The sequence below is a fragment of the Myiozetetes cayanensis genome, unplaced genomic scaffold, assembly GCF_022539395.1.
Source record: "Myiozetetes cayanensis isolate MyiCay16 unplaced genomic scaffold, myiCay2020 scf4, whole genome shotgun sequence".
NCBI classification, from domain to species: Eukaryota; Metazoa; Chordata; class Aves; order Passeriformes; family Tyrannidae; genus Myiozetetes; species Myiozetetes cayanensis.
The window spans coordinates 7,437,878-7,463,894 of NW_026087631.1; the positions used below are offsets into that span (position 1 = coordinate 7,437,878).

At 42.1% G+C, this 26,017-nt stretch overlaps 1 protein-coding gene across 1 annotated transcript in view; it reads right to left on the bottom strand.

Moving 5' to 3' along the window:
- Positions 1-14,369: 14,369 nt before the first annotated feature.
- Positions 14,370-26,017, bottom strand: part of RNF38 (ring finger protein 38) — an 89,077-nt gene continuing 77,429 nt past the window's right edge. Inside the window, exons 9-12 of the mRNA XM_050328835.1 lie at positions 25,522-25,606; positions 23,903-24,024; positions 22,894-22,993; positions 14,370-17,863 (exon numbers count right to left, since the gene is read on the bottom strand). Of these exons, the coding sequence (XP_050184792.1) occupies positions 17,801-17,863; positions 22,894-22,993; positions 23,903-24,024; positions 25,522-25,606 (370 nt within the window). The 3' untranslated portion in view covers positions 14,370-17,800. The remainder of the gene's footprint in view (positions 17,864-22,893; positions 22,994-23,902; positions 24,025-25,521; positions 25,607-26,017) is intronic.

The following is a 26,017-nucleotide window of genomic DNA, read 5'->3' on the forward strand; positions in this document are numbered from 1 at the left end:
TGCACACCCGTACTCAACCCCCTACCAGTAATTTCACCACATCTGTACAAAATGCTGCACCAGCAGGGAGACACAAATCCACCCTTACGATTTATACAGACTCTGCTCAGGGAATTTTAACACTCACCCTTTTGGCTCTTTTCTGCGCCAGTGATCCCGGGTGAACTCACACAGTGTCAGCAGCTTGGAGAAGGGAGGTTTCAAAGGTGTAGTGGCCTAGGGTTCCATCTAGGTTATCAAACTCTTAGGAAGCTTCCCTGTCTGACCATTCAGGAGCACTCTGCAGTCACACACCCACCACAAGACACTGTCACTGCTGGGACCGAAACTCCTTCACAGTGGGTGGCTCCAGTGAGCCCATTACTGCCCCAGATTGACCTCAGGTTTCCATAGCACTGTCTCAGACCTCTGGTTGCTTTAAGTAATTTAACCATTGTTCAGCAACAGAGTAACAGCAAGAACTTAAACTGATTACCAAATTTTTATACCCTCACAGTCTATCTGCACAAAAGTCTGGGGTCTTCCTAATGAGTTATCAGCTCCTGCTGTCTCTCTCAGTGTCCTTGGCTGGGTCACAGGTCCCTGTGCTCTTTGTTGTGCAAAGGGTTAGCACCAGTTCCTGGCCTCTTGCCTCGGGCTCCCACCCAGAGCTCCACCTTCAGCTCCCACTGCAGCTGCACACAAGTTACCCGCACTAAATATATTCCTCAATATGTGCCTGGTCTTCGTCACCACAAAGCCACACAGCACTCATGGAAGATGCTCAGACCAGGGCTCTGGTTCCTTTTCTGGCAAAGTTATTCCCCAGCCTGTTGGTGCCCAGCCTTAATCGTTGCAGAGTTATTTCATGGGTTGGGTAAGCCCAGAGGCCTGTCTGGATCTCTGTGAAGTTCATGCTGGTGCATTTCTGCAGCACATCACAGGCCCTCAGAAGAATCACCCTGCCTGCCACTTGGTCTTTCCTCATCCCCTGTTGTGCCCCCTCCTTCTCTGTAATCACACCAAATTTGCTGAGGGCGTATTCTGTGCAATTGCACTGCCTGTTGATGGGAACAACAGAGCACACTGGGCTCAACATCAGCCCCTGAGGAATGGCACTCATAACCAGCTACCACTTGGACTTTGCACATCAGATGACAGCACTCAGTGCCTAGCAGTTTAGGTGTTCCAGTCTATCTGTGCAAACAACATCATCAGTTTGTCTGTAAGGACATTACCAGGGCCCATGACTTTCAGGGTTAAAATTTTCAGGTACCCAGGACATTTCCAATTACAAGTGAACTTACTGAGCTGGATTATCTGTGCTTTTTAGTTTTAAATTGTTTACTATGGAGGCCAGAGTTGCAATAAAGCTAAATAATGCTTTTGTAAACACTACTGGATGATCAGGAGCTGCTATAATGCACTGAAATAAGATCTACTTTTGCCCCAGTACTTTACTGTCTTACTCTGGGGAAAAATGCTGCTGCACTGTGTCTGTGAGAGGTCTGAAGAGACGATGCTCTTTGCATCCCACATTTATCTTTCCAGAGGGAACAACATTAACCTCTCAAAACAGGGTTTAAATGCCTCAGAGCATACATACCTCAGGCTGGTTTTGCCCAGAGGAATCATCCTCCATCACAGGCAGTGGAGAGAAGGAAGAGTTAAATCAAGAAGAAAAGAGGAAGTTATAACGTTTTCCTGATTCAGCACCATCTCATTGTGAAAGCCAGCTGGAGAAGAAGGGTGGGTTGAGCTGGTGGGATCAGAATGCCTTTGAGTCTTCATCTGTTAGTTTTGAGGTGAAATGACGCTTTCCTTCTCCGGACTTTGGATCTAATAAGCCTTCTGCAAGTTAGGAGTGCATTTCTCAAAGTCTGTGTGTGAAGCCAGCAGCAGGCAACACACAAAGACCTGACTTTGATTTACCCATAGTATTCTCTATTTCTTTGTATTAAAAAAACTCCTAATGCAAGCTCTGACTCCACCCTCATACCTGAGTGTAAGGGTGAAGGGAAGGAGTGAAGTCTGTTTTGGTGTACAGTTTACAGGTTCTGGTCCAGATCTGGACCTTTTTTTGCAGCTGTTTACAAAACAAAACAAAAGAAAAGAAAAACCCAAACCCAAATGGAATCACCCCTTTGGCAAAGACACCGAGGACTGTAATTTGAATGGCAGTAACAGACCATCTGCTCAAGGCTGCACACGTTGAACAGCCTCAAGTCCCTTTTACACAAGGGTTGAATGTTAAATAAGGCTGAAGTGAAGTAGCCTGTATTAAACTGGGGTGCTTTCAATAGAGATCAACCTTCCCTCTGGCTTGAGAAGAGAAATAATTTTTACTGCAGAAATCAGAATCTTCTTTGGTTTGCCTCAGTGTTACCCACCTCTGGAGGGACCAAGCAGGGAAGACCTGTTTTATTCTGAGTCAAGCAAACCTCCTGGAAAACTTGTGGATACATCTGTATATTTTAAATAATTTAATTTTACAGTTAGAAAAATGCCTTATTGGTGCTACATGAATTCAATTTTCAAGTTTTTTTTTTCTCCTGAAAAACAAAATTTTGAAGCTCCTAATTTTACTAGCACTGAATGCCCATTGTGCTTTGACATTTCATTAACAAAGTAAATGAAAGCAGGAATTATTTTGGGTCTTAGTTGCCCACTATTTGATCTAAAAAGATGGAAAATTCTTCTAGGCTATCAGAAAAAAATATTGATATACACATTTCTTGCTAATTTTAGCAAAATAAACTCTCAAAAAACTCTCAAAAATGTGCTTTTCAAAATACACTTTCTGCAGTGTTGTGGAAATATCATATGCACTGGGGCCAGGTGGGTTTCATCCCGGAGCACTGAGGCAGCTGACAGATGTTGCAGCAGGACCCTTCTCAATCATCCACCAGGGTCTTGGGAGTGTGGGGAGGTCCATGCTGAGTGGCAGCTAGTCAGTGTTATTCCAGATTACAAGAAGACCATGAGGGATGACTCAGGGAACTACGGACCTTTTGGTCTAACCTCAGTACCTGAAAAAATCTGGGGAAAGATCTTACTGAGTGCTGTTGAAAGGCATTTAAAGGACAATGCAACCAATTGTCTTCACAGTAACTAGTGTGGGACTGTGTTTTGGATTGTGCTGAACACAGTGTTGATAATACAGTGATGGTTTTGTTAGTATTGAGCAGGGCTTACACAGAGCCAAGGCTTTCCTATTTCTTTTCACACTGCCATGCGGGTGAGGAAGTTGGGGGTGCATGGGAGGTTGGGAGAGGACACGGTAGGGACTGGTGACCCAAACTGATCAAAGGCATGTTCCAGGCCATATGGCATCATGCTCAGTGAGGGGAAGAAGGGTGAGGGGGGAGATATTTGGAGTGATGGCATTTGTCTTCCCCAGTTACACGTGATGGGGCCCTGCTCTCCTGGAGATGGATGAACACCTGCCTGCCCGTGGGAAGTAGTGAATTAATTGGGTTTTTTTTGTTTGCTTGTGTGTGTGGCCTTAGCTTTCCCTATTAAACTGTCTTTATCTCAGCCCATGGGTTTTCTGGCTCCCACCCTTCTGACCCTCTGGTGGGGGGCAGTGAGTGAGCAGCTGTGAGGGGCTTGGCTGCTGGCTGGGGTTACACCAGGACACAGGATAAAGTGTCCCCTAAGACAAGCCCAAGTGGGCACAAACACACCAACACAGTTACAGGCCAGAAGATGTTCTCCCTGAGGTAACCACAGCCTCTAATGCTCACCATGAGACGATGCTGATTGAACTGCCATCCATCCCCAGAGTTCCCCACTAAATCTGGTTCTGCTGCTGTCCCAGGGGAAGAGTGTTCAACTCACATGGCTTGAAACCAGCCAGGATCAAAGCAGTTTACTGGTTTCTCAACTACCTGCAAGTAGCTGTCAATGAGCTTGCACTCCTAGTCCCCTGAGGGGTCTTGGGCTGCAACTGCTGAGGGCAGTTGGGCAGGCCCTGCCTTAATTCGGATCCCAGAGTTCTCCCAGAGGGGATCAGTGCTCAGAGCAGAGCAGAAAAGGAAAAGGCAGCTGCAATTGTTCCCTGTGGCAGGAAGAGAACAGCCTCGTCACCATCCTGACCCAATTTCAGGTACCCCAGAGCCACTGTGTGAGAGAAAAACATAGCCCTGGAGTATTATTTCCCAACCAGGTACTGTGAGACTGGAAACATGGGTGGAGACTTGAAAACATTGCCTTTGAACCCCCAAGCCCTGATCTCCCAATTGGTGCAGGACAAAGGGCAGGAGAGACATGGGTCTTCCTTCAAGGATAGTTTTTCTCCAGAACAGCTGCCTGGGAGGCAGCAGGCCTGCCTGCAACCACAATCAGCCACCCTGTCTGAGCAAGGCTTCCCCAAACTCAGTCCAACACACCAGAACTCCACACTCATTCTGTGTTGGTGAAGGCTGAGAGCCCCTCTCTGTCAGCAGGCTGTCACCTGGGAAGGTACTCCTAATTGTTCCTTATCAACTGTCCCCAAAACTACTAAGGACAGAGGCATGCATGATATGGCCCAACAAACCCTTCTCAGTCCTGACTGGGCCCCAGTACAAGCCACAGACTTGTCCTTAGCAGCATCTGTTAAGAGTTTATGCTTGTGCACTGAAAGCCGACGCCTCCGGAGCAGGAGGAGCACAGTCCCACAGCCCCCGTGAAAGAAGGCACTCAATATTTACATAATGAGATTGTTTTACTCGAGGTTATGTGCTGCAAGCAAAAGAGTTTTATTATACAGGCTGTCTGGTCTCCCAGCTACGTTTCAAAGCAAGATGCTGCAACTGAAAACTAGCTGAGAGGAGAAAATTAAAGCCGTAACTTGCTCCTTTCCTTCCTCTACAGTCACATGCTCTTTCTTTCCACACGCCACTCCCCCAGCACCCTTGCAGACTTCCCACTCACTTTCCCTCTGAAGACAGGCAGGAGTTTGATATCCAGGAGACCTGCTCCTGCCCCAGAGCAAGGCACGTGCCACGTCAGCAAGATGTTACCACCAACACCCGCAGCACCAGGTGCCCCTTTTGGGCAGCCACGTCCTGGGGCACGTGACACCACATCACCCTTCGCTGACTGATGTGAGCTGAGCGCTAAGGAAGATGAGATTCTGCTACAGACGACTCCTAGGCTCAAGGCAGACAACTCCCTGTCAAGCCCTAGTGATGCTCAGGGGTTCCTGCTTTCACAAGCAAGAGAGGGATTGTCTAGCATGTGATGTTCTCAGTCCCAGACAGGATCTGGGCTGCACATCCAGCATGGAGATGCTCAGATCAAGCAAGACTGATGTCATGTGGTTTGGCTGGAAGAAGACAGCTAGGAAGATGCAGCAAGTTTTAACGTAAGCACATAGTCTGGATATGCAGCTGGAAGAGGGATTGCCCCTTATGGCTAAGAAATGTAGAATTTTCGTTTGGCACTGTAAACTATGCCTTTTCGCGTGCCTACTCTCCCTATCTTGTACTGACTTAATTTTGTTTTCTTGTTTTTCTCTTATTGCCGTTGCGCTTCAGCCACAGACTCTTTCTGTGGCATGTTCTGTTTGCTGTAGACAACCCTGTGAACAGCAGCAAGGCAAAGACAATTTTTTTGGTGTGTAATCATTTCCCACCCACCTCTGTTTATGGCAGCATTCTCATTTCACTTTCTATTTTCCCACTTTGCTTGTCCACCAGATTACTGACGAACTGTTGCACCAACAGTGCTGTCCTAGGACAGCCCAGCAAAGGTAGCACTGAAATCCATCCACATTCACTGGGAACTGAGATTTTCTGAAAATAGGTGTTCTCTCTACCCTCTGCCCTTTGTTTATCCATGTCCTTATCTTGTTTATCAGTTCTTTGTAATACGTGCTCAACACTGCCAATTGCAGAGCGGGCACTTCTTGTCTGAGTAACAGATGGTTGTTACTCAGGAGCCAAAGTACAGCAGCTGGAGTTCCTACCCAGAAGGCACATTATACATCTCCCCAGAAAATTTCCAGGGGAAGGAAAATTGCCCCACTAATCTGTGGTAGATAACAACCTGCAGAGCAGGTTTTTGGGAAAAGAGTCCAGAAATATTAGCAGGCATGTAGGCACCATCTGAGATGTAAGATGTGAAGTACTGTGGAATAATGGTGGCCACAGCTGCATGTACATACTTAGGCTGGCCCTGCCTTACTTGTATGCAAACACAAACCAGTACATATCAATCTGCCATAATTTAGATGCCCTGACAGTGAAATAATGCCATTCACTTGGCAACTCACATGGAAACTGCCCTTTCAAATGAAACACCCTCCTACACACCAGTTTCCTTTTCACAGAGTCTGGCTTTCAGGCTTTCATATAAAATATTGTTACTTACAGGGCAAAAAGGATACCAAGCAAAGCACTCTCCCTGTTTGAGCACTGTGCCTTACACAGTCAGTCCATGTGCTGTCAATTTGCAGTCCATATTTGCCACAGTGACACCATCCTTCTGCACAACCCCATCTGAGGAGAAAAGCACTCCCAGTCTTGTTCACCTAATAGCAATGCCAGCAGTATCTCTGAGGGGGAAGGATATTACCCGATGTTACAGCTGTACCACAGAGCTTCAGCGGGACCACAAAAGATTCAATGCTTTCTGCAACATTACCAGCATCCATGATAGCATCTAAGAAACAGCTCAGAGATGGCATCTCGCCAGGTTTTCCCAAGCAGTACCATTGTGGCAGCAAGGCTGAGCTGTCCACACAGCCCACGAGGAGCACTGTCACACTGGCAGCAATATTGCCCTCAGCTGTGTCTGTTCTGTGCTGTTGTTGCCACAACTGGAAGGAAATTGGCTCAGCTTGGCAATAACCCATGCTCCCTCCCACTCCTGAAGTGGAAGCACACCATGCTGGGAGGTGGGGGAAGACAAAAGGGAGGAGGAGGAATGGTGGTGTGTAGAACTCACATAGTGATTGAAGGCTTTGTGTTATAAAACTGCAGCTCTGAGACACAGCCAGATGCACAGGGAATGCCCTCTCCATCTCCCCAGAAAGCATCAGTTGCTGAATTACTGCCATCTGCAGTTTCTAGGGAAGCTAGAAGCCTTCTGCTGGTTGATGCATTTTGGCTTATCCAGTGGGCAGAGCTCAGCAGAGGCTTGCTGTGTCTGTGTACGGTCTTCTCAGCTATCTTTTGTCTCATTTTTTCCTCTAGGCCCTAAAACAAGATAAAAATGAAAGTGTATCTTTCCATTTCTACTTGCCTACAGAGCAATCTACCTAATAGTTCATGCACTGAGGGCAGAAATCCCAGCAACAAAGCTGTCCTGGATCAACAACAAACTCAGCTGTTTCTAAAGCTCAGGGATGCTGTGATCTACAAGATGCTTGATGCTGAGATTCCCCTTGGCATCAGATCCTGCAAAATCCACCACAAGCAAAATTATGGGCTCACATTGGAGAGATCAATGTGAGTACCCACTTCCAAGACAACCCCTGGAAAGGCCAGCAGCCCAGGAGTGCTTGGTACAAACAGATTCCTGAGGAACAGTCTCTTTAATCACCATAAGCAAACCTTGTCTGTGCTCCAAGTTTCTGATACCCTGAGAAAGACTTACTAAAGCAGATCATTAGTTCTTCTCTTAATGGATTGGGACAGACTACAACTTTCAGGTATGGAGTTCTGTCAAAACCACCCTTCTACCTGTTACCTTAGGGTGAATTTAAGAGTTAACCTTTCCACAAGGCCTTTGGTTAACCTGAAGGCTTGCGCTTCTGGCTCTTGCCCGTCCCCTGCCCCGGGGTAAATTAAAGTCACACAACAGTTCTCTATTTGTTTTGCTCTTCTGTTAGTAAATTGATGAAACCTGACTTGTTGAGGACAACACACAAAAATGAGGGCGTGCAGAACTGGAGGACCTACAAACACATTACTGGAACGAGTATTTGTGCTGTGTTCTCTGTGACTTCCTCAGCACATGATATTGATATTAGCCAGTAAATGTCAAACCCTACAGAAGTTGTATGATTTCCTGTCCTTTCATGTACAGTTAATGATTGTGCATTGTGGAAGCACACTCTTTTGCTGAATGAGACACCCCATTAATTACAGACAGACAGTACAGTGATAGAATTAATTTTAGTATGTGAGTGAGCCATCATCCAAGACCAAAAATGACATCTTTATTTTCTGGTGCTGTATCATCTGTAATACTCAACTGCATTTACTCCTTTTCTTGCCAACTAATCATCATCCATGTCGAAGTCTTAAAAATTAAGTGCAATCACTTCTTTTCATCCTCTGCAACCTCCTTTCCCTGCTGTGTTTCCTTAAATCTGGTGATGCTACCTCAAGCTGCAACAGAATAGAGAGGAAGACAAAGAGAGGCTTGCAGTAAATATTTTTTTTTAATTTGGCCTTGCTCTTCAGAAGGAAAATGACATAGGAAAATGTCATAAGGCCAGGCAAAACACAATCATACAGACCTCAAAGTGCTCTTGGCTCTCAGTGTTGGACTCGACTGAGAAAGGAAGCATATGTTGCAAAGGAGTAGTGATAACCCTCTGTACACAGAAGGGATTTGGTCTGTGATCAACAGCAGGTCAGTAAAATGCAGAGCAAGAGCAAGTTGTAAGAGAACTACTACTTCAGATATTGCAGCACCAGCATGTATAACCACCTCTTTCAATTAGCATGATTGTTTTATTAATTTTTATAGAAATACTTTCTAAGTAGTATGCAAAACCATCACAGCTAACTGTTAAGGGTCTTTTTTTTAAGATGGTAGGCCATATAAACATTATGTTCTATGTCTCTTATTTCATTACTAGTCTGTTGCACACACAAAAAAGATTTCCATTCCTTGTTTTGAGTACAGTTCCTTCTTGTTTCACTTGTTGAGCTCACCAGTTTATCTTCAGTTACTGAGTAAGACTTCATGATGGCCCACATTCCTAGTACTCAAATAAGCTCTGAACTGCTTCTTAACTCCTCTCCCCATATTCTTCCTATAGCTGCCTCAAAAAAAAAAAAAAAATCAAACATCCTTCAAACCCCAGCAAACAGGGTTTGGTGAATATGATTCTCCTGGACACACAAATCTATGGGGAGAAACAGTAAGATAGAAGGAGCTTCATGGAGTATCAGCCAGGACATTTCTCATGGAAGACTGTTGCTTGGCCATCCATACAGCAGTTAACTTAGACTTTTCTAGGGGTGACAAAATGGTGCTTTACCCATCAAAGATGTCCATTTCAAAATGAAAATCTGCTAAATTCTGTTTTAGGTACTAGGAGCCTGGTGGTTAATGAGTTCTAACCAACCTAAGCCTCCTCTGACTCAGATTCATGCCGTTTCCTCAAGTCCTGTCACTGGTCACCACAGAAAAAAGATCAGTGCCTGCCCTTCCTCCTCCCCTCACAAGGAAGTTGTAACTGCAGTGAGGTCTCCCCTCAGTCTGCTCTTCTCCAGGCTGGACAGACCAAGTGCCCTCAGACACTCCTCACACGGCTTCCCCTCAAGGCCCTTCCCCATCTTCATGGCCCTCCCTTGGACACTCTCTAATAGTTCAATATCTTTCCTATATTGCAGTGCCCAAAATGCACACAATATTCAAGGTGAGGCTGCCCCAGGGCAGAGCAGAGCAGGACAATCCCCTCCCTGGACCAGCTGGCCATGCTTTGCCTGATGCCCCCAGGACAGGGTTGGCCCTCCTGGCTGCCAGGGCACTGCTGACTCACATTCAACCTGCCATCCACCAGGACCCCCAGGGCCCTTTCCTGGCACTGCTTTCCAGCCTCTCATTCCCCAGTCTGTCTGTATATCCAGGGTTGCCCCATCCCGGGGGCAGAATCCAGCACTTCCCCCTGTTGAACTTCATCTGGTTGGTGACTGCCCAGTCCTCAATCTGCTGAGGTCTCTCTGCAGGGCCTTTCTTCCCTCAAGGGACTCAACAGCTTTTCCCAATTTAGTGGCATCAATACATTTAGTATCCCTTCCAGTCCTGTCTCAAAGTCATTTATGAAGATGTTGAAGAGCTCTAGGGATCCAGATGGAGCAGCAGATCCTGCAGAGTTTTTGGGTGAACTGGGAGTTGATCACTCTTGCAGTCGTGGTTCTCCAGCTCAGGGCACTGAGACCCCCTTGGTCCATCATCTGTGTTCCAGACAGAGGCAAAGAAAGCATTGAACACCTCTGCCTTGTCTCTGCCCCTGTTTGTGAGGTGATCATCCTCATCCTTTAATGGGCCAACGATATTTCTGAACTGCCTATTGCCAATAATATATTTGATAAACCTCTTTTTATTGTCCCCCACATTTCTGGCACCTTCAACCCCAGCTGAGCTTTGGCTGCACAGATTTTCTCCCTACAGTGGCAAGGAGCATCTCTGAATTCGTCCCATGTCAGTAGACCTTGCTTCCACTGGGCATACACCTCCCTTTTTTTGCCTTATTTCCAAGAGAAGATCCCTGTTCAGCCAGGCTGGCCTTCTGCCTCGCCTGTTGGACTTCCAGTATGTGGGAACTGCTGCTCCTGTGCCCTTGGGAGGTGATGTTTGAAAAGTGACCAGCACGGATGGACCCCAGCACCTACATTTTCCCAGAGAACCTTACTTACTAATTCCATGAGCAGCCTCCAGTCTGCCCTCCTTGTTGTCCAGAGTTGTGGTTTTGCTGGCACTTTTCCTCCTATCATAACAGAGGTTTTAAACACTTGGTGGTTGCTGTGGCCAAGAGGCCACCAGTCTCCACTCTCTCATGAGATCTGCTTTGTTGACAAGTAGCAGATCAAGGAGGGCATCTTTCTGAGTCAGGTTCTTTAGGACCCGTTCCATAAAGTTGTCATCCAGGTTTTTTAGGGATCTTCTGGCCCACGTTGTACCAGCTGTGTGATGCTCCCAGTTGATTTCTGGCAAGTTGAACCCCCCTATAAGGACAAGGGCAGTTGACTTGGAAGTGTCCCCTTATGCTGTTAAATAAAGCCATCTAAACTTAGGTTAGCAAAGGCTAGAACTGGGGAAAAGCTATAGCAATGCCACTGCCCTTGAAAACCCAAGGCCATCTTTCACATGTGGAAGACTAAACATCCTTAAGCATGCTGTCATTCCCAAATCGGTTGATAAGCACTGTGGGCAAGCAAATCATGAATCCCATGCAGATACCCTACTTGAAAGTCACATGGTTGTGTGCACCACAGTGTGAGCTGCTGGGGATGGTTACACAAGTCATACAAGATGCAGAAGCTGGAGTTGCACCCAGTAGTTGAAAGCAAGATAGGAGAAAAGGACCACAGAAGAGCACACGGGATGCAGGATCTGCAGGCAGTGATGTAATTTACTAAGATGTAGCCATACAAATCACCAACTAATTACCAGCTGATGCCAGGCCATTCACAAGCAGTGGTAACACAGGATCAGCAAAGACAGACACTGCAAAGGCTGAAGAAGAGTGTGAGGCGCTGTGACACAAAGGGGGTGGGAGCAGAGAGCTGTCCAGGAAAGGAAGATGAGGGCAACTCTGCTCTTCAGGATAGGAGTGGCCATGGTCAAACTACAGATGATCCTGAAAGCTGTTCTGCAGTATACTTGTGTGCAACTTTGACTTTGCAACCAGCCAAGCCCACAGATAGATACCTTTCTCTTCTCCAGTGCAGAGAGTCTCCTGTTGCATAAACACGTGACATACTACAAAACATGTTCCTGCTACGGCACAAACTGTAGTTAGTGCTAAACAGTCTGTGCACAAAGTGCACAGTAAGTTTAGGTGGACTCTTGCAAAACAGATTAGTGTTTTATTGCTGGCAGCACTGACTAACTTGGCAGAGCTCACGTGAAATACAAAGTTGGCTGTTGCCTGGGTGCTCAGAATCTCACACACATTGGTGCTGCACCTCAGAGGTCACTTTCAGGACATCGGCATTTGCTGGCGCTGACAGTGGATGGCAGCCAGGGGGGAAAGGGAAAAATCCTGGTGCAGAGGGAACAGCTAAGTTCACGTCAGCTATGCTTAGGTTCGTTTTGTCACTAGTGGGGTTCTGCAGGGCTCAATTTTAGGTCCAGTGGTCTTTAGTATCTTTATAGATTTGCTTGAGCAACCTGACCCAACTCCACACCTGGATATTGAGGTGCTGGAGCAGGTCCAGAGAAGACCAATCAGGCTGTGAAGGGACTGGAGCACAAGTCCTATGAGGAGAGGCTGAGGGAGCTGGGGCTGTTTTGCCTGGAGGAGGCTCAGGGGTGACCTCATCACTCTCTACAACTCCCTGAGAGGAGGTTGTAGCCAGGTGGGGGTCGGTCTCTTCTCCTAGGCAGCTATCAGCAAGACAATAGGGCATGGTCTCAAGCTGTGCCAGGGGAGGTTTAGGTTGGATGTTAGGAAGAAGTTCTTTACAGAGAGCGTGATCAGGCATTGGAATGGGCTGCCCAGAGAGGTGGTGGATTCTCTGTCCCTGGAGGTATTTAAAGAGACTGGATGTGGCACTGAGTTCCATAGTCTAGTAACTGTGGTGGTAGTGGATCAAGGGTTGGACTTGATGATCTCAGAGGTCCTTTCCAACACATCTGATTCTATGATCTCCTTTTCACCAGGTGACCCACACAGTGGAAGAGGGAAAGGCTGTGGATGTTATCTACCTGGACTTCAGTAAAGTCTTTGATATTGTCTCCCATGACATTCTCTTGGAAAGTTTGGCAACCCAGGGCTTGGACAGGTGAATTCTTTGCTGGGTTAAAAACTGGCTGGTTGGCCGAGCCCAGAGAGTGGTGGTAAGTGGAACTAAATCCAGCTGGTGGCCAGTCACTAGAGGTGTTCCCAGGGCTCAGGGTTGGGGCTGGTCCTGTTCTAGCATCTTCATCAATGATTGGTGAGGGGATTGAGTGTACCCTGACGACATTCACAGATGACACCAAGCTGGGTGGAAATGTAGATCTGCTGGAGAGCAGGAAGGCTCTGCAGAGGGATCTGGACAGGCTGGGTTGTTGGGCCAAGGCCAGTGGTATGAGGTTCAACAAGGCCAAGTGCCAGATCACGCACCAGGGACACAACAACCCCGTGCAGGGGTACAGGCTGGCGGGAGAGCGGCTGGAAAGTTGTGCAGCAGAAGGAGACCTGGGAGTGCTGGCTGACAGCCACCTGAACGTGAGCCAGCACTGTGCCCAGGTGGCCAAGGCAGCCAGTGGCATCGTGGTCTGTATCAGCAATAGCATGGCCAGCAGGACCAGGGCAGGGATTGTGCCTCTGTGCTCAGCCCTGGAGAGGCCAGTGCTCACTGGAAGAAGACACTGAGGTTGAGGGTGACAACTTCCTCAGGGTGGGCAGCAGAGGAGGTGCTGATCTCTACTCTCTGGTGACCTGTGACAGGACCCCAGGGAATGACATGAAGTGTCAGGGGGAATTTAGGTTAGATATTAGGAAATGGAAAGAACAGGCTCCCCAAGGATGTGGTTACGGCACCAAGCTTGACAGAGTTGAAGGACTATTTGGACAATGCTCTTAGTTATATAGATTATTTTCGGGCAGTCCTGCAAGAAGCAGGGACTGGGACTCAAGGATCCTTATGGGTCATTTCCAACTTGAGCTACTCTATGATCTTTACCAGGAAGCCCTGCTCTGCTTTCAGAGTTTCGCTGGCACAGGCTCTAAACCAGTGACCAGTATTTCTAAGCTCCCCAGGAATTTGGCTGTCCAAGTACTACTGGCAACACTGACCATTTTTAACAGTGTAGTCAATTATTAACATCTGCTGTATGAAGGAGGGCACCCTTACCTGTTATCCAGGGTGATAAATCCAAACAATAAGTGCGTGAATCTTTGTGTTAGCATTTTCATCAGTGGATTTTGTATGTCTGAGTACCAAGAACACCTGCTATTGATTCACTTATGAAATGCCCTGTGTAAGTGAAAACCTTTAAAATAACTACATCTGTCAATTTAGTTTACATTATCTCATTAAAAACCAAATCACACAACTCTTTGTATTTTTGTTTCACCAACAGCTTCTTGTGTGGCCATCACTAACCAAACTCATTATATAATTCAGTTTCATATTTAATTCAGAATGCGTTTCTTATCACTGTTAGGGAACTGCAGAAGTCTTAACACATCCTCAAACTGATACACAGTGCAAACAGTAGCCTAAGGAGCACCCCCATCCCCGCAAAGTTCCTTCTGACTAAGTAAATAACACCTTTTAGGCAAGGCTATGAGTACTGTGAATTCTCACACTTTTAAAAATATGACACAGGATTACGTAACAGTTTCTTATGCTCTCTCAGATTAAAAGAAAATGTTGCCTGCTGCAGTCAGGGTGGCAAAGCTTCCCCCTGCAACCCAAGTGGCTGCTGCCAAAACCTCATACTGTGTGATCATGCACAGAAACAGAAGACAATACACCTCTAAGGGAAAGAACAAAAGGACAAAATTGTGTAAGTGTACATCATACATTTATTACTGAACAACTCTCTCAACTCCAAAATTGGGCACAGGGATTAAAAATAAAAATTCATTGCACTACCTAGTAAAGCATTACTAGTAACTCTCATAAAAAATGTACAAATTTTGTTAAAAATTTATCAAGCCTTCAAATGATTTGGTTACAGATATTTATAATACATTTAAAACTACATGTTAAATGATACAATAGCATATGATTTAAAGAAAACACTTAACAAAATATGATTCCAACAAAAGCCATAAGCTTTCATAATAATTAGCAAATCTGAAACACAAGTAACAAAATGAGGTAACAATGTACCAAAGGAAAAAAAAACCACAGCTTTTACAAAGGCCCAGAGATAACTCAGTCAAAAATGTTTTCTACAATTAAAACAGTTGGTAAATCTCATCCCAAGTTTTATGCAATATATTAATGACTGTGAACTCACATTCAAGAGCCTGTACAAAATGACATACAACACATGGCCTTACTTCTTTTTGTAAAGAAAGCCACAAAATGAGACACTGGAATTATCTGTAGGCCTTGATATCTACTAAAATGTCAAATTAAATTGACAGTTTATGCAAAAAAACACAGCAGTGCCAATATGATAAAGCAAACATATTAGAGGTTGGGTTGTATTTTTTTTTTCTTTTCTTTTTTTTTTTTTTTTTTGGAGAAGAAAGAGTCAGTGGATAGCAGAAAGGCAACGAACATAAAAAAGTGTTGCTGAATTCAGGTGCTTGTCAGGCACCACGGCAGGCTGTGCATAACATATGGCAGTTCACAGCTGAACACGAAATCCCCTCTCTTGACAGCCACCACAGCGAGGATGCGGTTGTGGCTTGTTTGAGCTGATCCAGAACGTAAGCATGTGTGCTGTTTGTACACCAACCACGAGAAGCAAGTCCACATTCATCTGCAAGAGTCCCATGCAAACCAAAGAACCACTCCAGAAGAGGTGAGCCATAACAGTGCAACAATTAATTTCAGCATTTTACCAACTTAGCCCCTCCATCCCCCAGATCTCCCACTGCCTCACAGAATTTTAGTGGGGAGAAGAGGGGACATTTCTTCGGTTCCAGAAAGAAGACGATTACCTCCCCTTGGCTTCAGAAGAATGTGTCTTGTTTACTTGTATCAAGTTTAGAAAAAGTACCCTCTTTCCATGCTTCGAACTGAATACTAAGCACAGTAGTGTTAGTCATGTTTAAATCTGTACACACAGAATTTTTTTTTGTTTTGCAGTTATATAAAAGAGCCTAAGTTTTGTAAGACATGCGTGGCATATGCTTTCTAAACAACATGATTTTATTTGTTAAAAAAATAAACTTCATTACACGTAATTTAACCTGCTAGGTGCTATTGTGAAAAGCCTATCCTTTAACTCCACAGAAGAGAGGAGAAATTCTACTATTTTGAAGTTGATGTAACAGCATTTTTATTTATTTAGTGTTCCTAGGTATGGATAGGTATTGAAAGCTTGACTGCTTTTGAGAACTACCTGCATAACTAAATAGAGAGAAAAGCATCTGAAATAGGGCAAAATTGTGCTTTTATTTAGCTGCACCAAGAGCTGTGACTGGTCTGTAGAATCTTCAAAGAGGAAAACCAGCATGGAGAACATCTAACACTGTTAGAAACTGTAACTGATACTTAAGCATAGCAGCATACAAAAGCATAAGAAATGATAAAGAATAACTTAAAGCTGAGACTGGCAGCAAGTTGTAGCAATACTGGTAATCGTGCCACTTGTGCTGCTGCAACCAAAGTAACAACACTGAATTAACAAAAAGAATTTAACTGCAAAAAGTGCATCCTTTTAATAACTGTGGTGTATGCAGACCTAAATATTTTGCTAAAGCATATCAGAAATGTCAACAGTGTGACTATTATAAAGAAAGCTAATTTTTTTTCAACAGCCCAAGTAAAATATTTTTCAGAGCACTTGAATAGACTTTATCCCCTCCTGTTTCACAGCACTGTTCTGGAAGGTGTTCCAATTTTTTCGTATAGTGGAGCACTCAGGAAAACTGATTGCAAAAATTGAGGGAATCCCTTCTTCGTATTACACTCATCATTAAATAAGGAAGGGCAAGAAGCAGCATCAGGGCAACTGAATTCTGCAGTTAATGACCAGAACCTACCTTCTCTTTTGATACAATGAAAAAAATATAGAATTCTACTTCTCTGAGAAAATGCTAAAAATCGTCTTTTATTCATGAAGTTGCAGGAATAAAATTGTAACCTTTTACAAGTTATTTTAGTTACATACAAACTCCCTTGTATGTGACAAAAAGTGTACGTAATATAAGCTAAAAGATGATGACCTTAGCAAGTACAATGGCCAGAAGTTAAGAGCTGTTCCACAAGACCCTCAGTGTCCTTTCTGCTTCCTTTCATGGAAGAAGCACATAACTGGCAAACCCAGCTAGAAAAATTTAAAAGGAAAACAGAAAAGCATTGATATTCCTATCAGCAATTGAAAATGTTAATATTGCTAAATGCGATATTGCAACTCTACATCGATAAAATAACTTGTAAATCAGCCATTTAAAAATCCAGACTTTGTAACATATGATATAAACCCCCAAGGTTACTCATGTATGAAGAATCAATGCATTCTTTAGTGGTACACACTTAAAGCCTCCAGTGAAGGGGAAGCATAACAGCTGTTTGAATAGTAGGTAGAAAGGTCTTTACACCTGTTAAGTACATTGGGGAGGAAATACTAAATGTCTGTAATTGCTGCACCCATTGCATTCAGTGTGCAACTGCAAACACAAGGAAAGGAACCAGTGTACAGTACTAGTACTGTTTAAATAACACACAAGATTATACATTGCAGCATAATTATTACTACACACACACGTCCTCAGTACATGCTGGTATATAGGTTCTCAAACACACATGCACACCCAGCCACAGGCACACTTCACACACCCTCCCACAGGCAAACACACACTCAAACCATTCATTCCCACTCACAGTATCTGAAGGCTCTATATAAGGTAGATTGCTATATTGTTTGGAGCTACCACTTTTTTTTTTTTTTTTTTACTCCTTTTTCTTTTCTATAAAAGCACATGCTAAAAGATCACATCCACAGTAATCTCGCAGCAATACTCGGAATGATCACACAGAACCCAGGGAATGTTAGTGCACACACAAAATTAAGCTAAAAAAAAAAATTAAAAAAAAAAAAATCTTTGGAGTTCCAATCACACTGTTAGTATAACAATCCCGTAACTGTGAAGACTAGTTATAAGCTTTATAATTGATTAAGTCACACAGTGCAAAGTAAGGTCCATCGACCCTTTTGTGTAAAGGGTAGGCTGGAAGCCACATGGGTAAGTTCAATAGAGAGTTCATATATACATGTGACCAGAAACACCCAAACCAAATTTGTGTCCCCAGGTTGGTCATTCTGAATCACGATGCACTTCCGAGGCATCAGCTCTACAAATCGGGCAGGTACGATTTGCCTGTAAAACCAGAAAAGCAGGAGGGGTTACAAGAGTGACAAATACATTGCTAAAGTAATGTGACACTGGTGAAGAGCAATCCAAGAGTACTCTAAATGAGAGAAGGCAGAAGTGTGCTTATGCCTTTTTTTAGTTTGTTTTGTAATGTTAGAGTGGTGTGGTGAGTTTGCCAATTCAAAATTGTTTACAAAAAAAAAAAAATAAAATTGTGACTTTCACCTTTAAAGATAGAACAAAACGACAAACTAGGCTCTGTCTAAGCGAGGGTGGTTTTAATACTGCAGACTCACAGCTATGGTACACTGCAACCAGATGGAGGCAGCTAGGAAGCTGTACTGTGTGCTGCAGCGAAACCCACCGAAACAAGATGAGCCACCTTGGGCTGCAAACAAATATCATGTGTGAGGGTGTCGTCTTGTCACAAGATCAGGAATGACATCACGCTTTGTTTATTCAGTTACTGTCACAGGAAAACATCATATAGATTTGGTCAAAGCTGAGAGCAAACCAGGGAAAAAGGCAAGGGGATTATAGTAAAGGGGAATTAAAAAAGAAAGTTAGACAAAGAGAAGATGACCTGACTAAGCAGGTATTCAAGTAATGAACCAGCAAGTCTAGATTTGGCCCTTCAGTAAAGCACAGACTGAAAATATGTCCTGTGACTCATTTACTTCTATAACTTCCTTAAAAAATAAGACAGATGAGAAGTAATATGCCTTAAGCTACTGGGAAAGTATTTCTGCCTTCTCATTCCCCTTTTCAAATAATGGCTAATTTCATTTTAGCAAATGATGAGAAAGACCCAAACAAACACACAACATCCATAATTAAATATTTCCTTTGCAGAGTGTAGAGTGAAGGGAACCCTTCCCTGCCCCAAATTCTGTATTTCATAGTTACGAAAACTCAGGACCAACCATCGTCTATTCTAAGTCTTTCAAAGGAACATAAAATTTTCAATGAAAATACACATGATGAGCATCAAAAAATCTGGCTCTAGAGGCAAGAATTTAGAATTCATTGTCACAAATTTCAAATCCAAACAATAACTAAATCCAGTGAAAGTAACACGTTATTACTGAAAAACATCACTTAGTAATGCAAGTTGAAATGAGGGAATATTTTTCTGTCAATTACTACTGTTATCACTGGTTTTGTAAAGCATGGATTGGAGAAACAATTAAAAATTTATTTCTGTTTAACTAATAGTTTTGAAATATACTTGAGGACAATGTCATTACTTGGTCACTTCATTGTACATGCATGATTCTAGCTCCACTCTGGCTAATATAATTTTTAAAATGAAAAGGCATGTTCTTCAAAATTCAGTGGATTAATGAACCAAGAGCTATTCACTCAATAATGAAGTAGCAACCATCTGTACCATAGAGCAGCATTTAGTGGGAACAACTTCCAGATAGGAATTGCAGAAATAAACTTACTGTGCTGGGATAAAATGAATACTCACGGACACCACACCACTGCTTTTCAAGTAACTTTTCAAGATCCTACATGACCACCTGTTTTAAATTTAGTTGCATTTTTATGCCTTTCATTAAATGAATTCCCCCTTCCTGGCATTTAATGTGACTCTATGGTGTCAAAAGAGGAGTAAGACGGACACAATACTGTAATATGGACCTTTTAACTTGCCACTCTTTCAGGCAGACTTACTTTTTGTACTGTAGTGAGAGAGTGCTGCACAACAAACTGATATATTTATTTTTTTTTTACAGAAATTTATAGTTAAAGTAAACTGCATTTAGAATAATAAAACTATAGGGCTACTAAAATACTCTAAAAACCATTGCACTACTTTGGTGTTAGCCCATCAGAAATAAGCTGAAGTATAGCTACAGTTCGTCTACAGCATTTCCTACCAGACCACTAAATAAAAAGGTAAGTAGTCTTTTTAAACTGGTTCTAAACCCTCCAGGTTTAGAAAACAGGTCATGGTGTCAAGTTCTCCTTTGGGATGATGACTGTTACTTCATAGAAGAACAGATTTCCCATGTATTCACATGTGACCAAAGGATCCAGGATAATAAGAAATAACCAAATACTGTGAAATATGAGAGTTGACAGTACCACAAAAAGCTAAAGAATAACTTTCCTCCTGTTTCCTCCACTGTATTAGATCTTCTCTCATAAGTCTTTAAACTTGCTTGACCAGGGAACTATTAATTAAAGTGGGCAACCTAACAGGCTGTTACAGGACATTTTCTCTCACTTGCTTATACTACCTACTGTATACAGCATTATAGCAGCTATGCAGATCAGATATTTCATGCATACGAGCCACAAAACATTGTTAGATAGCTTTTTTCCCCTCCATTATCACCCAACAGGAAGCAGAAGAGGAATTTTATTTTTTTTTAACAATCACACTGAATCACTAACCTTTTATTTAAACCTTTCACTAAGATAACACATGAGGAAACTTAAAAAAGAATCAACCTGACTCCACAGTTTTAGAAATATTCCTAAATAGCAAATACTTTCTTCAAAGAGACAAGATTAAATTAGTAAAACATAGTGACAAACTAGTAACTTTTTTCTTTTTGTACCTTGTAGAAAAAGTACTGAAAGCTATGATTTCTACTTTCACTTGTAGAATTTATCAACATGATGTTGGCTGGATGATGTGAATTAAGTGAACCTGGAGGTAATTATACAATCAACACATTAAAAAAGTTGTCAAATACATAAAGGAATGGACAGAAGCAAAACTAAAGCCCAAAATATCTTTCAGTTATCCTCACTTCCAGATGTTGGCTGCTTAACTGTAAGCAAGGTTAGACAGAGGCTGTAACTAAAATAGACTGGTGTTACAGGTAATTTGTTACAGCCTGCAGAGCAAAATAATCTTACATATACCATCTTTGTACCGCTGTGACTGAACCCACACAGTGTAAAAGTATTGTCTTAGCAACCCTACTCTGTGATGGTTTAACCTTGTCTAGTTTATTCTGCATTCAGCTCTGGAAAACACAATGTCAGTGCAAGCAGTTTCAGTAGGTTTAACTGCAGCCCTTTTAGGGTTTGATTGCATACCTTACACCTCATTCCAAAGACAATCTTCAGAAAATACCACATGAAGATCTGTTAGAAAATGCAGTTTCTAAAATGGGACAGGAACATCAGCAAAGCTATTTCACCACTACTACAGTACATCTACGATTATGCAAACAGACTAAACTAAATCCACTTGTTTCACTTTACAGTTCTATTCCCAGTTCATTACCACTTGAAAGGACTAACTCTAACTTTAGAAGTACCACACAGAGTCCCAAAAAAGCTTAAATCAACATACTTGTCTGACTCCTGAGTCCAAAGTCAGGTACGAAAGAGCATTAAGAACAAGACAAGCATGCATGATACTTCCCTGACATGTTCTTCTGACTTCCAGAAACCTGCAGATTAGGGGTTCTACGAATCAGAGGTATATTTTCTTGTATTAATAGCCTGAAAAGAGCTGGTTTGAAAAAAGTCTATACAATCAACTTAACCTGTATAGACCTATAGCATCCACTGTCTCACAGGCTGTGTCAAATGATCTTAGTATTTTTTTTTTCATAAAATGGAGTGAATGCTATCCCTGGATACTCAATGTCCACACCAAGCTGACTTATGAATACTGACACAGTAGTGTGAACGCTGCTCAAAGAGAAGGGGGACACTGAGAACACTACTTCAATATATATGTATGATCTACTCTTTATTTGTAGTTAGTGAATAAAACAGCACACATCTAGCATAGATATATTGATAATATTACGTGGGGGATGTGTACATGGCTTTTCAATCTGACAATAAAACAACCTGATGTTTAGATTCCTCTTGCTGATTCTCAAGCATATATGTGGATTTGAATACTGGAGGACACCTATTCTAATGAAAGTTAGGAGCATTGCTGCAAAAATATTTACTGACCCTTGATTTAGTAGAAGCCTTAGACCTAGCCTACCAAGGGTACTGTAGCCCAAGGGCAATTTCATATCCCACTAATTGAAACCCTTCTCAGTATTCTTTGGTATCTTCTAAGCCAAAAGAATGCTGTCAATATTAACTTGATTTTTTCTTTCTCTGAATATTTTAATGTATGCCTAAGATAGGTATTTTCTTGGTTTTATGATGTCATAAAGGCATTTAATTTCTTCTAAAACAACTGACAACATCTGTAGTTCTCTGTGGACCATATCAACATAGGATCATTGCAGTTTCCAGTGTTCTATGCAACAAACTACACACAGATTAAAGTTGAATAGCATATCTAAAAAAGCTGAGACAAGATGGGAATCAATTCCTCACTGACAGCAGATCTGACCAAATGCAGCCTGCAGAAATGTCCATCTTCACCTGCTTACTTGTATTTCTTGTTCTTCATATCTTCTGCACTGCTGCTATTTAACCTGTGCTCTTACTGGGCTGTCCTGATTCTAGAGTCTTTCTTTTTTGCTCAAATTCTCTTGGATGGGTATGTAATTTTGTAAAACTGTAATTTCTATTTGCATATATTACATTTCTGTATATGTGCATACACATATATGTACACTCATACATTTTATTTGCCTCAGAATCTAACATTAATAGCAAAATGTGGAAGGAAAGGTATTGGTACTCATTCTTGCTAGGCAAGCTATGGAAAACAGTTAAAGCCACCATCATCATGAAACTCTACATTACACTTCCTGTATTATTTATGTTTTTTCCAAGTCTTCTTTAATACCATATATTACTCAAATTCACAGTAATTGTTTTAAACAAACGGAAAACACAGTAAGATCTGTCAATGAAAATAATTCTCTTCATTTTCCCTTGTGCCAAAGATTATACAGAAGCAACCTTCAGCCATTATTATTAGAAAAATACCCTATTTAGGCAGTGCTTCCACTCTTAACTGGCATTTCTAGCCCAAGCATCAGAAACATAAACCAAGATGAAATGTAAGTGGAACAGCAAAATACCTCCACTCTCTCGCCCAAAACTACATAATGAATTTCACATAAGATAGGATTATTTTTTCTTACCTTCAGCCATTTATCAACACACTTGGCATGGAACTCATGGTTACAGGGTAAGACTCTAAGTAGCTGCCTTGACTCAAAGTCACACATGCACACCACACATCTGAAAAAGACAACAAAGCTCAAGTGTATCTGCTATGTAAGAACAACAAACAAGTCATTCCATGCAAAACCTTACAGGTACGACTGTGACACAGTAGCCATTTTACTTCTTTAGTAGCTACAGTGTTCTGTATCTGACAATGTAAACTGAGAATTGACTCTGTGGGGTTTTGTGGGTGGGGTTTCTTTTTTAGTTACTTTGGTTTCAAATCACAAAGCAAGCGCTCCTGCTCACGGGAGTTCACAGATGCAACCAAATACAACAGAACAGATGCTCTACCAAAATCTAAATTGGCAGAGATAATCACCTGTGAAGTTCTCTCCCTACTGATGCTTTTAAATCACACCGAAGGTCACTGAAACTGACGGATCAGAGAAAAATCCTTACGCTGAAGTACAAACATTAGATGGTATTGGTACTAAGTCTCTTAAAACTATCTTCATATTGATACTGCCCTTTCCAACTGATTGTGCAGATCCTAAAAACCCAGTAAGTTAGGGGTTTTAAAAATAAGAAGATGCACTCCTAAACCACTGAGCAAGCTCTACCGGGAGAACTTCAAACTTCCAGCACTTGAAGCTATTTTAACACAGGTTAAAGTCCAAGTTGACGATGTCACTTTAACGTTTAGTATGCTGAACCTAGAACACCTTACTTTCATTTAATTTTTTTAAATGCCAAGGAACTAAATTAAAGATAGCTAAATTATGTGAGACTAGATAAGAAGTTTTAAAGTAAGTATAAACAGCACTTGACCTCAAAAGCACACCAAGAAAAAAAGCAAATTTAAAAAGTTTACTGACATGACTGCTGTTAAAAGCCCTTCTGACCTAGCTGAGGTTGCAAGTTAAAGAAATGAAAATCAAGCCACCTGAATTGTGGACCTTTGAAAGAGACCAACATACTTACAATGTCTGTTCTGACTGGTGATTGTTTGGGTTGAACCTGTAGGATGGAAGCTGCTCAATGTCTGCTTTTGTTAATCCCCGTGGTTTGGCTTCTCCCAGACGTTCTGCCAAATTCAGCAGTGCCTGCAAAACACGGAAACTGGACATTTAAAAATTCACTGATCAAAAAGGCTCTGGTTTCACTAGATTTGAGGCTACCATCACACCTCACCACCCCTGCTGGTAGCACGAAACACCCCTCTACCAAGAAATGTTTAGAACTTTAGTTTTCTGATACAATACAAGCTCCATGGAAAGTCTTTCAGAACTTAACCATTTTTGTAATTATGTAAGATATTATCTTTGAGATTTCAAAACGTCCAGAACCCATCTTCCAATTAGTCCTATGGCTGCATGCACAGCTCACTAATTTGCTTCTGAGGGATCCCCCCACCCTGCTATGAAATTAACAGTGCTGGTAACCAAAAAGAAATTATCAACTACTTTCCTTCATAAGAATATGTGAGTTTTGCTGTGTGAGAGAAATCAAAAATTTATTGGGACACAGTTTCTGATTTCTACTCCATGCCTTGGGCTAGCTGAATTAAAGCATGGAGATTTTATCCTCAATCTGGAAAACAAATATGTATCACCAAACTTTCAGTGCTTTTTTTTTCTGCTGAATTTTTAATTTTCTATAAACCAAGCACTGCAGCCAAAACCCTCTCACATACATAATTGGCAGTCTGTCATATATGTAACTCACACTCCTTCACAAGGGACCTAAGCAAAACACCACAACAAATGTGACAGAGAACCAAAGCACAGAAAAGTTAAAAGATCCTGTCAAAGCTGCAAATGGCACTGATCACAAAGACAGTTCTTATACTGCTGAAGCTAGGGCTCAAATTCTCAGGAGACATTGCTTCTTCTGAATCACCACAGAAGTTATTACAGAAGTGCTCATTGTTAAAATAAAAACATGCAACTACACATAGATCTTAAGGGGAACACAGGCAAAGAGATGCAAAAGTCAGGGCTTGTGACTGACTGAAGAGAAATCAAAGGGAATCCATCAGCTGCAGGATCAGCAAAGACACAACAGTTGGAACTGCCCCATAATTTAAGGATATTTAAGAGGGTTCTACATCTCTAGATGTGAATTACCATACCCTCCTGAGGGCCAAGAAGAACAGGGAGTTTTATAAACATTACATTTAGAGTAATTAATCTTCTGACATTAAAACTACTCTGTATTAACACTATTCTGAATGTTACACACATAAAACCAGTAACTTACCCTGTTCTTTTGAAAGTGCTTCACTTCTGTTTGGTATTTAAAATCAACTAAAATTCGAAAGGAGAAGAGTAGCACGTAGAGTATAAAGCCTGAACAATTTAATGATTACTAGCCTGGAAGGGTGGATTTTAGGAAACAGTAATAGACAAGAAAGAAAGCTAAGCACTTCTAACACTTCTAACAATATTACAAAAAAATCTGAAAGGATGGTTTTTGATTCCATCTTCACAATCATTACACTTATTTGAAAGGGAAAACCAGGATTAAAAGCAAAACATCATAAAATTTTATCTATTGCTTGAGTTAACATCTTTAAAAGTAGTTGTAGTTTGCACACCAACCTCATAGTTTTCTACCTCTCCATCTTCCACATCCAACTCAAAGCTGAAAGCTGGTCCAACTGCAGGTGGCACTGGGAGCATTGATCTACCACGAGAGCAAACAAGGATAAGGTTCAGCATCTTGCTGAAGGAAAGCACAGAAATATGTGGCAGAGGTAAAGATACCTTATTGATGCCTCTTAAATCAACATGTTATCAAAACTGGTAAAAATGTTATGTTTGAAGCCAAGAGCAGACATTCAAAGTGAAAGAGTCACAGGAAAAAGCTAAATCTGCCACTTTTTGTTACTGGGAGTGCTGACTTTTTAGTTGCAAGCATTTCTCACTTGGTACTTTCAACCAAGCACAGTTTCATTACAAAAATTAATTATCACAGACTATGGAGAGTTAAAACTAAAAAGAAATTGAAATTTTTGTTTTAAATACTTTTTATTTTTTTAAGTGAATAAAATACCATCAAAGAAAAAGAACCCTAAGTTCACTTAGCTCTCCAACA